Source organism: Medicago sativa, chromosome 6, assembly GCF_051527215.1.
Source record: "Medicago sativa cultivar Bolivia chromosome 6, Bolivia_mono, whole genome shotgun sequence".
Taxonomy (NCBI): Eukaryota; Viridiplantae; Streptophyta; class Magnoliopsida; order Fabales; family Fabaceae; genus Medicago; species Medicago sativa.
In genome coordinates, this window is record NC_140754.1 from 40,009,023 (window position 1) to 40,027,773 (window position 18,751).

The 18,751-nt window shown below is 34.3% G+C and overlaps 4 protein-coding genes and 1 pseudogene across 4 annotated transcripts; 2 read left to right on the top strand and 3 right to left on the bottom strand.

Annotated features, from left to right (window-relative positions):
- LOC146915095 (putative receptor-like protein kinase At5g24010) overlaps positions 1–9,077 on the bottom strand; it is a 45,849-nt pseudogene extending 36,772 nt beyond the window's left edge.
- LOC146915098 (F-box/kelch-repeat protein At3g23880-like) lies at positions 5,069–6,583 on the top strand. Its single transcript, XM_085717662.1, has one exon. It carries the CDS (start codon positions 5,154–5,156, stop codon positions 6,378–6,380), a length of 1,227 nt encoding a protein of 408 aa, XP_085573788.1. The 5' UTR covers positions 5,069–5,153; the 3' UTR covers positions 6,381–6,583.
- A 1,262-nt stretch (positions 9,078–10,339) lies between the features above and the next one.
- Positions 10,340–11,707, bottom strand: LOC146915099 (F-box/kelch-repeat protein At3g23880-like). Its single transcript, XM_085717663.1, has one exon. It carries the CDS (start codon positions 11,705–11,707, stop codon positions 10,487–10,489), a length of 1,221 nt encoding a protein of 406 aa, XP_085573789.1. The 3' UTR covers positions 10,340–10,486.
- A 1,194-nt stretch (positions 11,708–12,901) lies between these two features.
- LOC146915100 (F-box/kelch-repeat protein At3g23880-like) lies at positions 12,902–13,369 on the top strand. Its single transcript, XM_085721237.1, has one exon. It carries the CDS (start codon positions 12,902–12,904, stop codon positions 13,367–13,369), a length of 468 nt encoding a protein of 155 aa, XP_085577363.1.
- Positions 13,370–16,170: 2,801 nt separating this feature from the next.
- LOC146915101 (F-box/kelch-repeat protein At3g23880-like) lies at positions 16,171–17,622 on the bottom strand. The gene has a single exon (XM_085717661.1). It carries the CDS (start codon positions 17,620–17,622, stop codon positions 16,387–16,389), a length of 1,236 nt encoding a protein of 411 aa, XP_085573787.1. The 3' UTR covers positions 16,171–16,386.
- Positions 17,623–18,751: the final 1,129 nt, after the last annotated feature.

Consider the following 18,751-nt stretch of genomic DNA (forward strand, 5'->3'; position numbering starts at 1 on the left):
GGAGTCCTATGTACCTTAGATAGGTTTTCATTGGTTATGTATGGGATTGTGCTCGGGTTTACTCCACCCCGGGGATCTCCGTAAAATGAACTCAGATAATGTTATTGTTCAACGCTAACCTCTTACTAAAAATGAATGTGACTATGTATGATACGATATGTTATGATATGATAATAGACAAGAGCAAGTTTATGAAGTTTTACCGACGACGATCTTAGGTTTTCCTAATCGTCCGGTTTAGATTCGTGTCATGAATATGTTATGTTTCGGCCTTGATGTGTTTAGCATATCTCGGTATAGCTGTCTTAGTTTCCCTTGATCGCCATGACATGTAAGATGTAAGCTAAACCTTTGTCAAATATGATGAACCTATGACGGATCTAGCATGCACTATCATCTAGGCAAGCATAACCACTCACGTATAATCAACCGTTAGGTTGTATTGTAGACACCTGGTAATCGTAGGTTTTCCCCGAGGTTACCTATAGCCTAGGATTAGGTAGAACTCACTGAGACATTATGTCTCATCCCTTTCCTTCTTTGTTCAGGTTCACAGGTTTCTCGTGGCAAAAGTAAGGAGAAAGCTTTGGATTGATCGTGCTTTCGTGGAACCAACTTTGTAACTGATTTTTTGTAACTGATTTTTTGTAACTGATTTTCTCGTGGCAAATGTAACATAGGACTCAAGCTGGTTTTTTGTAACTGATTTCCCGACTGATGTCGTTTCAGTATTGTATAATTAATGTATCCAATATCAGTTTTAACGCACTTGTTGGAAATTCTAGACACTTTCAATTTGGGCGTTACATTAGCCCATGATTTTTCAGCAATAATTAAGGTATCATCGGCAAATTGTAAGTGAGATACAACCGTAGGAACAGGAGAACCCACCTTGTAACCGTGAAAGAGATGAGTATCGGACAACGATTTCATCAAAATATTGAAACCCTCTGCGGCCAAGAGAAAAAGGAAAGGGGAAAGCGGATCGCCTTGCCTCAACCCCCTCTTCATAGGAAACTCGTCCGTTTGGGACCCATTAACTAACACTGATGCCTTAGCCATGCCTATGCATTCTTTTATCCATTTCTGCCACAAAACTGGGAAACCCATCTTGCACATCACCTCATCTAAATAACTCCAGTCTATAGAATCATAAGCTTTCTCGAAATCTACTTTAAAGAGAAGCAATTCCATTTTACATCTGCGAGCGTCGTCGACTACCTCATTAGCCACCAGGATACCATTTAGAATTTGACGACCTTTAACAAAAGCAGATTGAGAATCCGAGATAACCGACCCAATAATAGAGCAAAGTCGATTAGCCAGGACCTTCGCATGAATTTTATACATACTGCCCACCAAAGAATCGGACGAAAATCATTAAACCGTTGCGGACTCTCAACCTTAGGAATAACAGCAATGAAAGTACTATTGATGCCTTTGGTCAGCCTCCAATTCCTATGGAATTCAACAAGAAATCGCAAAACATCATCCCATAGAATATCCTAAAAATCCTAAATGAAGCCAAAAGTAATACCATCAGAGCCCAGACATTTATAATTATCACAATCTCACACCGCGGCCTTTACCTGTTCCATATAAAATGGTTTAACCAAACTTGCACCCTCTCCATGAGACATCGACGAAAATTGAAGGCCCTCGATGCTAGGACATTGAACATTACTCGCATGGAAATGAGCAGAAAAATGAGAAAAACTGCCCTCTGACATTGTCAACACCCTCAATCAAAACACCATTGACAAGAAAACAAGACACAACATTACCTCTCCTTCTGCTTGACATGATTCCATGAAAAAAATTTGAACTGGCGTCCCCTTCCCTCAACCAATGAGCCTGACATTGTTGCCAACATATACTAGCATGGGACCGAGATAAAGAGAACAAATCCTCAGTTAAACCATGATACTCTTCGAGCTGACTCTCCAAAAGATCCTCTATCTCACCTTTCAAATCAAACGATGTGATCTTATCCTTCAACAATAAAATTTTTGCAGGTAAATTCTGAGAGTGCCTAAGGTGCCAATCTTTCAAAGCCAATTTCAACAACTTGAGTTTTTCTTTCAAAACATAGCCACCCCATCCATCCAGCTGAAAGGAGTGCCACTGATCTCAAACAAACATTTTATAACCTGGATAATTTTCCCAACATTTCAACAACCGTAACGGTCTAGGCCCCCAATTTTCCTCATCAATCGATAGCAATAACAGACAGTGATCCGACAACCTTCTTGTCGTAGCGAGCTGAAAACAATTAGGCCAAGACAAGCACCACTTTTCAGATAATAAAAACCGGTCTATTCGACTCATAGACTTGCTGTCACCCTTGAATCAAGTAAAACTGCGACCCCGACGAGGTAAATCGATCAACAAATAACCATCAATGAACTGATTAAGATATGCCATCCCTAAATGACGTTGAATAGACCCCACACTTCACCTTTCTGACACACTACAAATCGCATTGAAATCACCACAGATACAAACATATTTATTAGCATAAGTACCCAATTTGTTGGTAATATTAACCCAAAGAGAGTGTTGACGAGAAACATCACAAGGTGCATAAATATTGAGCACAACAAATTGCTCATTTGACTTGTAAAAATGACCAGTTATCAGCAAGATATGATCAAAAGAAGTAGTCGACCATACTTCAACCTGTGAACTATCCCATAGAGTTACTAAACCGCCGGAGGCACCTAGAGAAGGCTGAAAAGAATAACCAACATTTGCATCGCCCAAAATAGATTTACATAACATATCATCAAACATAACACACTTTGTTTCCTGAATACATAGAATAAAAGGACTTTTCTCCGTCACCAGTTGTCTCACCTCTCTCCTCTTCTCAAGACCTCCCAAGCCCTGTACGTTCGATGAAATGAGCATCACTTAAAAAAATCTAAACCCACTCCACCACCAAAAATCGACCTACCTCCACTCCCATGCCCCCTCAACTCACTTCCCCTTCCCAACACCCTCTTTATTTTTTCGTCTCACACTAGACAAAACATCAAACATATTATTATTATCTCCGCCAAAATTTGGCCCAATCTCCTTTCCTATCCCCGTAACATCCTCTTGTGCCACTCAATCAATACCATGAAGCACCAACTAATTCTCCCAGTCATTATTAACAGATGACTGAGAAACACTTTGTTGTGCCCTTTGTCTTTTGAGATAGCTTGAACTTGAGTGTCACCACCTGGCCTCATCCTCTTTTTAATATTTCTTTTCAGAGCACGTAAAACATCTTCACGATCTTTTTTTAATATTGCTTATATTTATTGTGGATTGCTAATATAATAAAAATAATTGAAATTAAAGGATAAAATGGGAAGAAAAAACTTGTCCAAAATGGTGTATTTCTGTATATATTTTTAAGTTGAAGATGTTTACAGCATCAGTTTTAGTGAATGGTTGTGCGACCAATGAGTTCAAATTTGAAACAGGGTTTCGTCAAGGATGTAATTAGCTAGAATTATTTTAATTATTTATTACATGTATTTATGTGTGTTTATATGTGCTTATTTGCTTATGTGTACAATTGTGTTGGGATTAGTGGATTTTTAGCCTAGAAGAGTATTTTAATCATTTTAAAACTAAGGTGTATTTTAGTCATTTGGTGAGTAAGACTAAATTAATAATTTTATTGGGAAGATATTTAGTGAGGATAGATATTTTTACTAAGTTACTAGTGAGTCGAGATAATTATCTCTAGATAGTAATTATCTGATGTTTTAGCGAGTTAATTAGTAGTAACTTTTTAGAATTTGTTAGTATGAGTTTTAAGCCGATTGTGAATATTAGAAACCTAGCTCATTGGAGAGTAGTATATATGTAACACCCCGAAATTTATTTTTAATTGATGAATGAGGATGGTTAGAGCAAATTCTTGATTTTATTATATTGATGTTATGATGCTTAGTGTTGTTATGGTACTTAAAATTTTTCCAAATAATTTTTTGTTTAGATAAAAATAATATTGAGATTCAATAATTTAATAATTTTTCCAAATTTTTATACAAAAATCATATTCTATTTTGTGTTTTCTTATCGTAATTTTTTTTTTAAAAAATAATTTTAGCTTGTTTAGATACATTAATATAAAAGATTTTTTTTTTTTTTACAAAATGACATCAATCTTTTGAAAGTTATTTAAATATATGTTGAGGTTTCAAAATATTAAGATGGGGCAAAATTTTGTTTTTGCTGGTCTTTAACTTTCATAATTAGAGAGTGATAATAGAGTGTTAATTGTTTTTAACCTTTTAGGTATTTAGAAGTTGAATTATATGAAAATTTGTTTTGATTGGGATGAAAATTAAGTTTGTTTGTTCTTTAAAAAAAGATTAAATTTGTGTGTTTTATCGAGTGAATTTGTTTTAATTTGTTTTTAAGAGAGAAAATATAGGGGGAGGTTGAAGCAAAAGACAAAAAAAGATATAATTTTGATGAAGTGTCAAAAAATTAATAAGAGGTAAGATTGTACTTTTACAAGACATTAAGTTTCAAGAAATAGAGAATAGAAGATTAACTTTGTTTGTTCATTAAAAAAAGATTAAGTTAATGTGTTTTATGAAGTGAGTTTGTTTTAATTTGTTTTTAAGAGAGAAAAAATAGTGGAAGGTTGAAGCAAAATAAAATTCGATAACGTATCTAAAAAATTAAGAAGAGGGTAAGATTGTATTTTTGGTAAAAATTATGTTTCATAATTAGAGAAAAGAGTCCATTTTAGATTGTTAACAAAAAATTAGACAAAAGAGAAATGATTAAGTTTCATTAATCGGAGAAATATGAAAGTTGAGAGATTTTTAATTTAATAATTTGTTTATAGAAAAACTCTCACTTGTTTAAACTTAAGAGAATAGTCCTCGTGAGCTTAGCTCAGTTGGTTGGACAATTGCATAATTGCATAAAAATATGTAAGGTCCGGGGTTCAAACCACGGCCACTACCAAAAAACTTAAAGAATAGATATAGACTGGAGCCTCTACTGAATAGTTCTAAATAACTACTCTAGCGAACTGTACGTAAAATTATAGCAATCAATATTATTTAATCGAATGAAATCACTTAATAAATAAGAATTCAATTATTGAAGTCATTGTACGCGAACAAGTAATCACCAAGATGAAGCAATTGATCACCATCTTTATCAGAACTCTGATATCATTCATACGTTCACTCTTCTTTGATCCACCGCCGCCACCGCCCACTCTGCCCACTCTGCCGTTCGATCTGATTGAAGAGATTCTGTGCAGGCTCCCCGTTAGTCATCTCCTTCAACTTCGATGTCAGAGCAAAACCCTAAACACTCTAATCTCTGATCCTGAATTTGCCAAGAAACACCTTCGCATGTCAACAAAGCGCCTCTACTTCATCCCAATGGACTCATCTGATTTGGATTCGATAAAGGTAATCTCTTACCCACTTCACTCCTTTTTTAACCCAAAAACATTCAAACCAACCCGACTACGATATCCTCCTTACCAACACGACAATTCTATAATCATTAAACCCACCCAGCTACAGTCAAAGGAGGTTTCCACAGTTGGCTCATGCAATGGAATCCTTTGTTTGACTGTTGGAAAAAGATATAGTGATAAACCCGATGATATCCTTTTATGGAACCCTTCCATTAGAAAATTTAAAATATTGCATGCTCCAAAATATTCACAAGAATACAATCCTACTACTCTTTATGGCTTTGGCTATGATCATGTAAACAATGTTTACAAGGTGCTTTCAATTTCTTTCGATGATTATTTAGATTTAGAGGATAGGATCTTCAAAAGTCAAGTAAGTATTCATACTTTGGGTACTGATTCTTGGAGGATGATTCGCGGGGAGTTCCCTCTTCCAACTCATCGTATGCTGGTATTCATTGGTGGTGCACTTAACTGGTTTACATATACGGATAGTAAGGATGATCTTTGTGTTGCTTCTTTTGATTTGGTGAATGAGTCGTGTAGAAAACTTTTGCAGCCTAATTATGGAGAAGAATACGTCAATGACAACGTGTTCTTGGGTGTATTGAGGGATTCTTTGTGTATCATTGCACATCATCGTGATTTTTCTGGTGTTTGGTTGATGAAGGAATATGGAATTGAAGAGTCTTGGACTGAATTGTTTCGTTTTCATGAGACGGATCATTATATCAGACCACTATGGATTTATGAGGATGACCTAGTACTAATGAGACGTATAACCGAACAGCACAGGAATAAAAATTGGACAGTTTATGATTTCAAAAATGACACTTTTAAGTTTCCTTTTAAGTTTTCAAAGATTCAAATGTGCGATATTCCGTTTACCTATGATGTTTGCGTTGAAAGTTTGATATCACCGTGTTTCTGATGTGAGGATATCAATGTGGTGCTATTTGGCTTAAACTTGCTTGATTGCAGCTTATATGTTAATTTCTATTTATGTTACTTATTTTATATTTGTTTGAATTACACTTACTTTATATTTGTTCTTAATGGGCGATTGTTTACGAGCTTGAGAAATTTATCATTGCTTTGGATGATTTGTGATTTGATATTCTTAAATTATTATTAAATTTAGCTATTACACCAAGCCACCAGTAAATGATTAGGAAAACTTGAAACTTTAGTGGTGCTATTTTCTCATTCTTGTATCTATTTATAGTCTTAAAAATTTGGGTTGAACCTAACTCAACCCTTTGAAAACGGCTTATAATGTTATATTCGTCTCATATCTGCTTCAGTCGCTTATGGCATTAAATTTGAGTTGCAGACTGTTGTTTTTGCTGCAGTTTTGGGGCTGTTGCAGAGTCGGTATTCAGTTCGTAGCAGTTTCTCTGTTTTTCTTGATCCATAGTTATTTTTGATGTGAATTGATTTAATCTGTGTATCAGTTAGTGTAGCTTTTATTTGGAAGTTTTTCTTGTCCCCTTTTGCTTGTTATTGTTTGCCTTTTGTCATCTTGTAATTAGTTCAAGTGCTATAATATATTTTGCCGATTCAAAAAAAATATGACTCAAAAATACAAATGAGTTTTTCTTAAATTATAATAACTATTTATTTGGAGTCTTGCTTATGACTGAAAAATATTTACACATTCGAATAATCTAACAGTCCTAACTTATATTTTGAAAATATCTTACATTCATCATTCTATATACCTTTTAAAAAAAGTAATTTTGACTTAATTATCATGAAAATAATCTTCTCTTTAAGTTAGCCATGTAGCCTTCTCTCTAATTCATCTATGGAACATTCATATGGTCCAACCCTAGCACATATCAATTTCCCCAATCAGAAAGATGGAAACAAGATTAATGAAGAAAAATAATATAATGGAAACAAATTAAAAGCAAATAAAAATTATGAAAGCACAGGTACTGCGTAGTATCTTTATTTCCCATGTCAAGCATTTTACTACATAAGCAAGACTGGAATCGGAATTTTGTTTTGTTTCGACGTCAAATAGTCAAACAATAGAACGAAAATTTTGTTACATTATTTCCACACTATTTCATTTTATTTCATTCCCATTCTTCTCATTTTAAAATATCTAAGCAGATCCTAATAGAGTTTCTATCTCTATCTTCACTGCTTGATATCAACGCCGTATTCCCCATAGATGGTCTATCAACGTCGTTTTCATCCAAACATTTCTCTGTTGTTTCACCAATTTTTTCCAATGAGCTCTCCTTGATAGTTCCAACATACCCTTCTTCTGCCATCTAAGAGCCCATTATGCTAAATTCATCTGTTCCCTATCAAGTTGAACAGAAAGAACCTCGAAGAAGACAACTCCAAACAAATAAACATTGATTTATTTGTAACTTGTTGCCTTCGAAAATACTCCAGATCAAGGTAACCAAAACTACCATTCGCATTAGTTCTCACATGAGTTTCATCAATACAAGGCCCGGATCTTGAAAGTCCGAAATCAGCAACCTTAGCATTAGCAACCTAATTTTTTCGAGCAAACTGTTGGTAGATTTAATGTTGCGATGGATGATTCCTTGTGTGAAACCAGTTTGAAGATAGTGTAGACCTCGACCTGCACCGATGCATATCTCGAGAAGCTGCTTCAGAGACAAAGGTTGAAGTCCTTCTGAACCATATATATGATCTTTGAGTGGATCTTTTTCGACATACTCATAGAAAAGTATCATTTGTCAAATTTCTTCGCAAAATATAATTAGCAAAACAAGATGCCGATGTCGAATATTGGATAAAAATGATATTTCACTTTGGAATGCCCCTCTTGACAGTATCACTTAACACTCTTTTGTAAACCATACCAAATCCATCAGATCCTATAACTAGAATTTCATCAATATTGTTAGTTGCTAATTGTATATCAGAAAAGGAAATTTTCAAGACGAAATATCAACATGAACCAGCAGACGGATAAGCAGTCCCTTCTGACATTCTACTAAGCGAACTCCCTCAAAACACGCGTAAAGGCATCCATCCTACACTTCCTACTGTCCTTGGTCATGGTATCTTCTTCCTGCATTCCTGACAAACTAGAAAAACAGCAATAACTAAAAGTAAAACAACATTTCCTCCAACAATTGAACCAACCAACACCAACAGCTTTTTCTTCCTAGGAGTTACATTCACCTAGGAATAAGCACTAACTATATATGCGGAACATTTTTATATGAAAAACATCGATTGATATAAATGTCAAAGAATAGCAAATTTTGAAAAGGACTAGCTATATCACAAATATGCAACCGAACTAAGTATCAAACACCAATCGAAGCCACTGAAATATTCCATGTTATGTTGAATAGGGACGCAGTGAAATAAACACTAACCGGTGCGATCTGTTGATTCATGCCTTCTTTCTGCATCATTGAAAGGAGTTATTTTCAAACCTCCAACATTAATCCAATGAATAGTTTCTAAAACATTGCAAAAAAGGTTCTTAAATTCCCTAAAACGAAAAGTACCATCAAATCTTGCTCCATAATCTACTACAAAATCTTCAGGAGCAGAAATTAAAAGTACCATTGACAAAAGCAAAATCAGAATTAATCAAAAGTATCATCAAATTATTCACAGCCATATTGTGAACCTCTAAGGGTTGAGGCGAATGAACCCATGCTGAACTTCTTCAAGAATCCACAGATCTTTCATGGTTAACCAAAACTTAAACCAAAAATAAAAAATTTGGGAGAAAAATGGTACAAATCCTTCTTATGAACAATATAGGTATCCTGCGTCATTCATGTTATAGATCTCATTGTTCTGATGGAATTTTGTCAATTTGAATTTGAATTTTAAAATTACTTTCTGAAATAAGCTAACATTATGTCAACTAACAAAATTGTGAAAGTTGGCGCAACAATTTGTTGGATTATCAATTTTTTAAGTAAAATCTTGATATGCTGAAAGTTGTTCCAACTTATAAAGAACATCTTTTCACGCATGGTGATGTCAGAATCAGTGGCGGTGCACCGCCAGGTTGAAGTGGCAGTGGTGCAATCTTAGTCGGATTTAGCAAATGGAGCATAGTCAGTGGTGTGAGTGTAATTCTGAACAATTATCACTGTTGTAATTCTGCAATGTTGTTTCGCAAAAGGCTTAAGTTAATCTAGAGAAAAAACCCATGCGATAATCGGGTTAAGCTTTCAAATGAAATCCAAAAAAGAAAACTTTTCATTGATGGAACGAAATGTTTGAAAAGTAAAAGTAATAGCATAGACAAATATTGATTCACTACATAAAATAATTGGAAACCTTTGAACAATGAAATCCAAGAATGAGAATAATTGAGAGCAGAATTGGAGTTATTTCAACAATCCATGGATCAAAATTCATGAATGGTTGAATAATGCAGCAACAACACAGAAAAGCCATTGCTAAATACGTTATTCCGAGTCAATAGAAGTCAAGTAAACAATCATCAATTATTTCTATTATGAATCATTAACTGTTTTCTTACAAGCAAATTTAACCAAGTTTATGTGATTATACCATTGATGGTGGTACACATTGCTTATGTTATACTTAGATTGAGTGCACTTGTGCGCGCAACATATGTGTGTCGTATAGAGGGGACCAAGCAGCAAAGATAATGATCTTTGCACAATAATTCCACAGATAAAACAGAATATAAGGAGTTTCTCAGATTTAAAATTCACATTCAAAGCAACCCATCTACAAATCATTTTCAAACGACATACTGATCTAACACGCACACCCATTTTACTTCGGCTTTGAGTGAGAAATAAAAACTAAAAAAATGAATAACTTGATCACATTAAAATCAAATCACAAATCATCCAAAGCAACACACAGTTGTGAAGTATATAATCGGTAATTGAAAATCAATAAATCGAATGTCTAATAATTGAGAATAACATCGCAAGTTCTCAAGCTACGAATTCAATCAACCATTAATTAACAATGATAAATAAAGTTACTACTGAGTCTAAAGTTCATGCCACACAACACCACATTGACTTTCGCACATTAGAAACAAGGTGATATCAAACTCTCAACGTAAATTTCAGCGCTAGCCACACGATTGATGTTTTGAATCTTTGGAAACTTAAAAGTACCATTTTTGAAATCATAAACGGCCAAAAGTTTCCGCCAAATTGTATATTCCACTAGCACTTGGTCATCTTCGGAAAGCCATAATGTGTGGGTGGTAGTTGCACTAAAGAATTTATTGTCTTTGATGTTTGGAACACGAAACAACTTAGTCCAAGATCCTTCATTTCCGTACTCCTTCATCATCCAGACATCAGAAAACTTTAGTCTACTTGCAAAGATACACAAACAATCCCTCAAGACATCCAAGATCACTTCATATACTTCTTCCACTCCATAGTTAGGCTGCAAAATACTTTTATACGACTCAGTCACCAAATCAAAAGAAACAACACTATGAGTATAATTCTTCTCATGTGGAATCCAATTGAGCGCACCATTCACGAATTTCAGCGATTGATAGTAATATGGAGGAGGAAACTCCCCGTTAATCGATCTCCAAGAATCAGTACCCAACGTATGAACCATTCCTTGAATTTTGAGAAATCCATTAAATGAAAAAAAAATTGCAACCGCCTTGTAAACGTCAAATACATGATCATATCCAAAGCCAAATAAACCGTAGTAGTCTCCTATAATTTCTTCGAAAGAAGGCAATAATTTGAATTTTTTAATAGTAGGGTTCCACAAGAGGACATCAGTTGTTTCAGGAGGATAGTATTGTTCCATAGCTAAACAAATGATTCCATTGCAAGAGCCACAATTAACAATGTATTCTTTGTCGAAAGGATATTCTAATTCAATGGGTTTAACGATGGAGTTAAAAATGGAGTAACGTGGGTAGAAAATGGAGTGAAGTGGGTAAGAGATTACCCTTGGGCTTGAGCTTAACCTATGATTTGAGTCGATTAAGACGAGGCGGTGGCGGTCCATGGCTATGCTTGACATGCTAAGGTGTTTCCTAGCAAATTCCGGATTAGAAATTAGAGTATTGAAGGACTTACTTTGGCATCGAAGTTGAATGAGGAGCTTGACAGGAAGCCTACAAAGAATTTCTTCCACGAGATGGAACGGGAGAAAGGGAAGCGATGGTGGGTCGGAGGAGATAAGTAGTGATTTTAGGGTTCTGATGATTATGATGATCATGAGAAAGAGTGATTTTAGAGCTCTGATAAAGTTGACAAATGTTTCTTTCATCGTTACAAAGAAGCACACGGTGGATGGCTCTAACAAAAGAAACTATGGGAGACAATCGTGAAGAACAACAAACAATCGTGAAAAACAAACAAACTTTACTTAATTCACTTTTAAAACAAAATTATCCACATAACAAAAACTGTTTTTCGAGAAAAATAACTTCGCTGTACATAGCACTAGCAGTGCCTAAAAATGATTCCTTTTAATTAAAAAATGAAAAAACGTGGCACCAAACTTTCTTTGAGAAGAACTACGAAACTATGCATCCTTGTAATTATTTAACAACTTACCAATATTTAACTCTTTTGTTTCTCAAAAGAAAAAAAAAAGCATTCTACCCTTTTGAGTTTTTTATTTCTTCCATCCATTGTCTCTATGTTTATAATTTGAATTTTCCTAAAAAAAGTGTCAATTAAAACAAACTTTTTCATATTAACTCACTTTTCACACCTAAATATCAAAGATCTTGAAACAACAAAAAAAACAAGCTTACCCAAGTATTCAAAGAGCCAGAAACAACAAAACTGTAGATTATTAATTTTTTTTGCTAAGCCAGAGCAAGGACATGCATCAAGGGAAGCAACAACATCTCAACTAGATTGACACTTCGAAGAACCCATCCTCTGCTGCTAAACTCAAATAAATTTTATTAATAAAGGGGGAAAAAATATACAAGAGGGGGACTAAGCCAAAACCCTTAAAGCAGATCAGATAAAGCAAAAAGCAAAAAAACGTAAACAGTTTAATATTGAATCATGATAACTCATTTCTCGCTCCCAAATAATCTTTTATTCTATACTTATGAATTTTAATAGCCAACAAAAATAAAATTTTGGTCAATCATAATCATTTGACACCTTAATATATTTTTACACTTTTGCGTCTTTTGTAATAGAAGATCTTAATTAGAGGGGAGATAAAATAACTATCAAAAGATTTAGATGATTTTTTAACGAAGAATTCATTTTATTTTATTTTTAGGGAAAAAAATCATATTATTTAGTTGTATATAAACAAACTAATTTTTTTTTTAAAAAAATTGATTTTATTTCAATAAACAAACACAAAATAAATTTTAATCTCAAAATAGCCAAATAGATTCTAATTTTTTTTTTTATAAAATCTCTAAAACTAATAATCTCAAAATTAATACTGGTTTCAAGTAATAATGGTTTTAAAACTCCAAGAATGATTATGGGTACTAATTCTTGGAGAACGATTCGTGGGGAGTTACCTCTCCCAGATGGTATTGATGAATCACTAAAATTTGTGAGTGGTTCGCTTAATTGGATTCCATCGAGGGATAATACTCATAATATTGTTTCTTTTGAATTGGCGAATGACTGTTCGTGTATATTTAAGCATAATCTTAAGTTTTCTAGTGTTTGGCTGATGAAGGATTATGGAAAAGAAGAGTCTTGGACTAAGTTGTTTTGTTTTTATTACACGGAAGATTCTTTACGTTGTCCAAATATCAAGCCACTATGGATCTCTGAGGATGACCAAGTGTTAATGGGATATGCGTCACCGCAACAAAGAAATAGAAATTTGACTATTTATGATTTGAAAAATGGTACTTTGAAGGGTCCAATGATTCAAAATGTCGATGGTTGGGTTACCCCTGAAATTTGCATCGAGACTTTGATATCACCTTGTTTCTAAATTGAGGATGTCAATATGGTGATATGTGGCTTGACCTTTAGACTCTATTGATGCTAATTTTCGTTTATGCTACTTATTTAATATTTGTCTTATTACTAGTGATTTTATTTAGATAGTTATATTTGTTCATTCTCCAATCATGCCTTACCGTTTATATAGTTCTTGTTGTAAATTTAGGCATAAATTATCTCTACAAATAAATATAAGAATCAATTTGTGTGTTAATAAGAATAATCAAGGAAGAATTCAAAGTAAACTTATCTGTTTTGATGTTGTTGTATAATTATGTCACCGACACAACTCTATCAACCTTTCTGACAACCAAATCAAACCAAATCAAATAAACACCTGCAAAACGAACAAACCATGAATAGTCTGAGACGCGCTGATCGCGCTGTCCTTAAGGATTTTTCACGTAATTATACGCTAACCCCCCAGGATTTAACAGACCCTTCTCGATTAAAATCGAGGATACATAACTAACAAGAATATATTTTCAGGAAGATGATAACCCCGAGTTGTGTGTGAGACTCTGAAAAATTAAAAGGTTAATATGTGAGTTGAAGAATAAAAAGGGGATTTTCCTTTTATGTGGTACAGATGAGTAAACAATGAAAAAGAGAGTTTTCTCCTGTTTGTTATAAACTTCTGCGCTACTCACAATAACAAGAACGTGCATCATAGTTTTTTACATTTTTTACCAGTCAAAAATTGACTTTGTCATGCCAAATATAAAACCTTAATAATAATAGCTTTCAAGTTGGGAACGTTTGGAATAAAATGTAACAGCCTTTGACTCAGTAAACAAAGTTAAATGAGCATAAAAAAATATTTAATTGCATTAACTTTTGAAATATATCTTATAAAAATACAACAGTTCTCAACTATGGATTTGCTTTGGATGATTTGTTTTGTGATTTGATATTCTAAAATTAGAATTAAAATTTAGTTATTAAACCAAGGCATTGGTTACTGTTCTCTCATTTCTTTTTCTTTTTTTTGAAGGATGTTCTCTCATTTTTGTATCTATAGTCTTAGAATTTTGGGTTGGACCTCACTCAACCTTATGAAATTGGATTATAAGATAAGGATTGTCCCCACTTATCAAGTACTTATGCTCGAACCATATTTCTGCTGTCGTTTTGGCATTAAATTTAGTTATTAAAAAAACTTAGCATTATGATAACTAAAAGGTAGTGTCGGTTCATTGGTTTGAGTTGCAAACTGTTGTTTTTGCTGCAAATTTGTGGTGGTTTTGGGATAGTTGCAGAATTGGTGTTCAGTTCCTAGCGGTTTCTCATTTTTTATTGATTCAAAGTTTATTATTCTGGTTTTCGCCTGCTGTTTGGTCTCGGTGGTTTATTTTTTAAGCAAATTAATTTAATCTGTGTATCAGTTATTGTAGTTTTCTGCATTTTGGAGCTTTTTTCTATAGTATTGTTTGTGCTCTGCAGCTGTTGTGTTTGTTTCCCTTGTCTGCAGGCCTTCTGCATTGTCTATTGATGTTTTGGCCTATATTTCTCGACTTGTGTTTAGTTCAAGTGCTATAATATATTTTTCCGATCCAAAAAAAAAATATATGGCTGAAAAATAAAACTGAGGTTTTTCTTCAACAACAACAATAATAATAATAATGTCGCGGTGGATGATTCCTTGTGTGAAACCAGTTTGAAGATAGTGTAGACCTCGAGCTGCACCGATCTTTGAGTGGATCTTTTTTGACATACTCATAGAAAACTAGACTTTCATCAAAATTGTTAGTTGCTAATTGTATATCAGAAAAAGCAATTTTCAAGACAAAATATCCACACAAACCGGAAGACGGATTAGCTGTCCCTTCAGACATTCTACTAAGCGACTCCCCCCAAACATGCGTAAAGATATCTTCTTCCCGTATTTCTGACAAACTAGAAAAACAACAATAACTAAAAGGATATTTCTTCAACAATAACTACCGTCTTAGCAGCGTTCTTAAAAACCAGAAAATCCTTATCAGGAATCCATGTTCTCTAAAGGGTATCATTAAAAGGAGTTAATTTCACACCTCCAACATTAATCTACAAAAATAGCTGCGTTCTTAAAAACCAGAAAATCCTTATCAGGAATCCATGTTCTCTAAAACATTAGAAAGATTCTTGTATTCCCTAACACCAAAAGGACCAACAAAAATAGCTCCATAATCTACAACATAATCTTCAGGAGCAGATAACACTTCAATACCATTGACAAAACCAAAACCAGAATAACTAACAGGAGTCTATACACGTTTTCAAGCAAATTTGACTCACATTTGAGAAGGTAGTTATCTGTTTGTATGAAAGAAGATACTTAAAACTGAAAAATTTATGGTTAAGAATGAATTCAAATGAAGTTATTTACACAGAAAATTTCATGGTTACAACTCTGCATCTAGTTTTGCATAAAGCATGTTTAGTTTCACATTAAATTATATTAGAATAGATTTTCTCTCATATAGTGTGCTGCTGAGCAGTATAAGAAAAATATTTGTGTTCTAATAGCAAACTTTGGATTAGAAATCCAATCATATTATAATAACAAAAAATATTCTTGTTTAGAGATATGCAAGTTCATACTATAGAAACTTACAAGCAGCAGAAATATAAATCATACATTTTAGGAACATACAAGCAAGAATCAATTTTGGTTCAGTATCAAATATAACACGAACACACATTTTACTTCTGCTTTGAATGAGAAAATAAAACTGGAAAAATGCATAACTTGCTCACATTAAAATCATATCACAAACCATCCAAGTCAACACATAGTTATAAACGATAATGCAATGGAGAATCAATGAATCTAATTGTCTAATAATTGAGAATAACATAGCAACTTCTCAAGCTACATATTCAATCGACCATCAATAAACAATGATAAATAAAGTTACTACTAATTAGAACAAAAATAAAATAAATAACATAGACGGAAATTTACATATAAATGAAATCGAGTCTAAAGTTCAAGCCACCCAACACCACATTGACGTCCTCATATTAGAAACAAGGTGATATCAAACTCTCAACACAAACTGTAAGATTATCCCGCATCCCCGGAATGTATATTTCATTAGCACCATTAATATTTTGAATCTTTGGAAACTTAAAAGTACCATTTTTGAAATCATAAATGGCCAAACATCCATGGGATGTATATTCCATTAACACTTGGTCATCATCGGAAATCCATATTGGGCGGGTGGTAGATACATTACAGAAAGGATCTACTTCAATGTAAGAAACACAAAACAATTTAGTCCAAGACCCTTCGTTTCCGTACTCCTTCATCAGCCAAGCATCAAAAAATGTTTGTGCACATGCAAAGATACACAAACAATCCCTCGAGACACCCAAATACACTTTATCAACATCTTCCACTCCATAGTTGGGCTGCAAAAGTGTTTTATACGACTCGGTGACCAAATCAAAAGAAACAACACTACGAGTATAATCATGCTTATATGGTATCCAATGAAGCGCACCACTCACGAATCTCAGTGTTCCATTATATTTATGTGGACGAGGGAACTCCCCGTTAATTAATCTCCAGCAATTAGTACCAACAGTATGAACCATTCCCCGAGGTTTTAAAACCCCAACACCAGAATTAAAAACAGCAAGTACCTTGTAAACTTTAAATACATGATCATATCCAAAGCCAAATATAGGAGCATATATGTCTCTTGGAGTGTAATTGAAGGAAGGCAATAATTTAAATTTTTTAATTAAAGGGTTCCACAAAAGGACATCAGTTAGTTTAGCATCGGGGTGTGGTTTCTTAGCTAAACAAAGAATTCCATTGCAAGCACCACAAGTAATAGTGTATTCTTTGTTGAAAGGGTATTCTAATTCAGTGGGTTTAACGATGAAGTTAAAAATGGAGTAACGTGGGTAGAAAATGGAGTGAAATGGGTAAGAGATTACCCTTGATTCTGATCGTGTTTCATGTGAGTACGTTAAAATGAAATGGTTGGAGTACATGTTTGACATGGAAAGGTGTTTCCCAGCGAATTTCGAATTAGAAATTAGGGTATTGAAGGACTTACTTTGGCATCGAAGTTGAAAGAGGAGCTTGACGGGAAGCCTACACAAAATTTCTTCCACGAGATCCATCGGGAGAGAGGGAAGCGATGGTGGGTCGGAGGAGACAAATAGTGATTTTAGGGTTATGATGAAGGTGAAAAAGAGTGATTTCAGGATTCTGATGAAGGTTACCCATGTTTGTTTCATCATTGAACGATCAGATGAAGCAGCCTCGATAGCTAATAACAAAAATCAACGAAAGGTAACGAAATAATGACTTAGCTAGCCACGTTTGGATTCTGTTTCGTGTTGTTTTCTCGTCGTAAGCTCTATCAAAATAACAAACTTTGCCTACCAAAAATTTTCATTTTAATATAGGAAGAGAAAAACGTGGCACCAGAATTTTTTTAGAAGACCTATTTTTATTTTTTTAGCAAAGGCAAGATTAATTCATTTCGGTAAAAAATAGCGGAGACAAATAGTCAGGTATATTATGGAAAAGGTTGGGGCTAGGATGAGATAAGGAAGTTCTAGCTATGTTATGAGCTACCCTATTTGCTTGCCTCCTGACATAAAGCACAAAATAATTATTGTGGGATGCTAATAAGGTCTTACATCTAGAGATTATATATCCAAACTCATTAAGAGGAGTAGAGGTGGAAATAATATATAGCATCAACAACTAGCTTACAATCAGACTCAAATATGATAGACTCCATGCCATGATTGTCGGCGAAGGTTAAGGCTTCAAGAAGGCTTAGAGCCTTGGCTTCTGAACGGAAAGAAGTATATAGAGAATACTTAGATAATCCAAAACGTAAGGCCCCTGAAGAGTCTCAAAAGCAGATCTCGAGCCCTGTCATGGTATTGTTGTTGAAGAGAGTGCATTCTACATTGCATTTTAAACTAGAAGGAGGGGGTTTAATCCAGAGCTCATCCTGATGTATATTCTGGTTGGGCTGTCTTGCTCTTTGTAAACAACGCCATTCATGAAGTGAATTATGCGCTCGTTGAACGATCGATGATGAGGGAGTGTCATTGCCTTCCCATAATTTAGAGTTTCTACTTTTCCACATACTCCATAGAATCATAGATGTCATTGCCTGGGTGCGTGTTTGCAACCTGCTGAAGAAATCAAAAAGGAGGGATGTGAAATCATTAGCATCACGCAGCAACTTTCGGATAATACCATCCAATTAGACTTCCTCCCAACAATTCCATAGAATCATAGATTGGAGGGAAAATGCGAAAAGACAGCAACTTTTCGCGAGAAAGGTGACCCTATGGTAAAACCACCTCGCCCATGACGGAGAAACCCCTTTCCGGTGGCAACAGATCA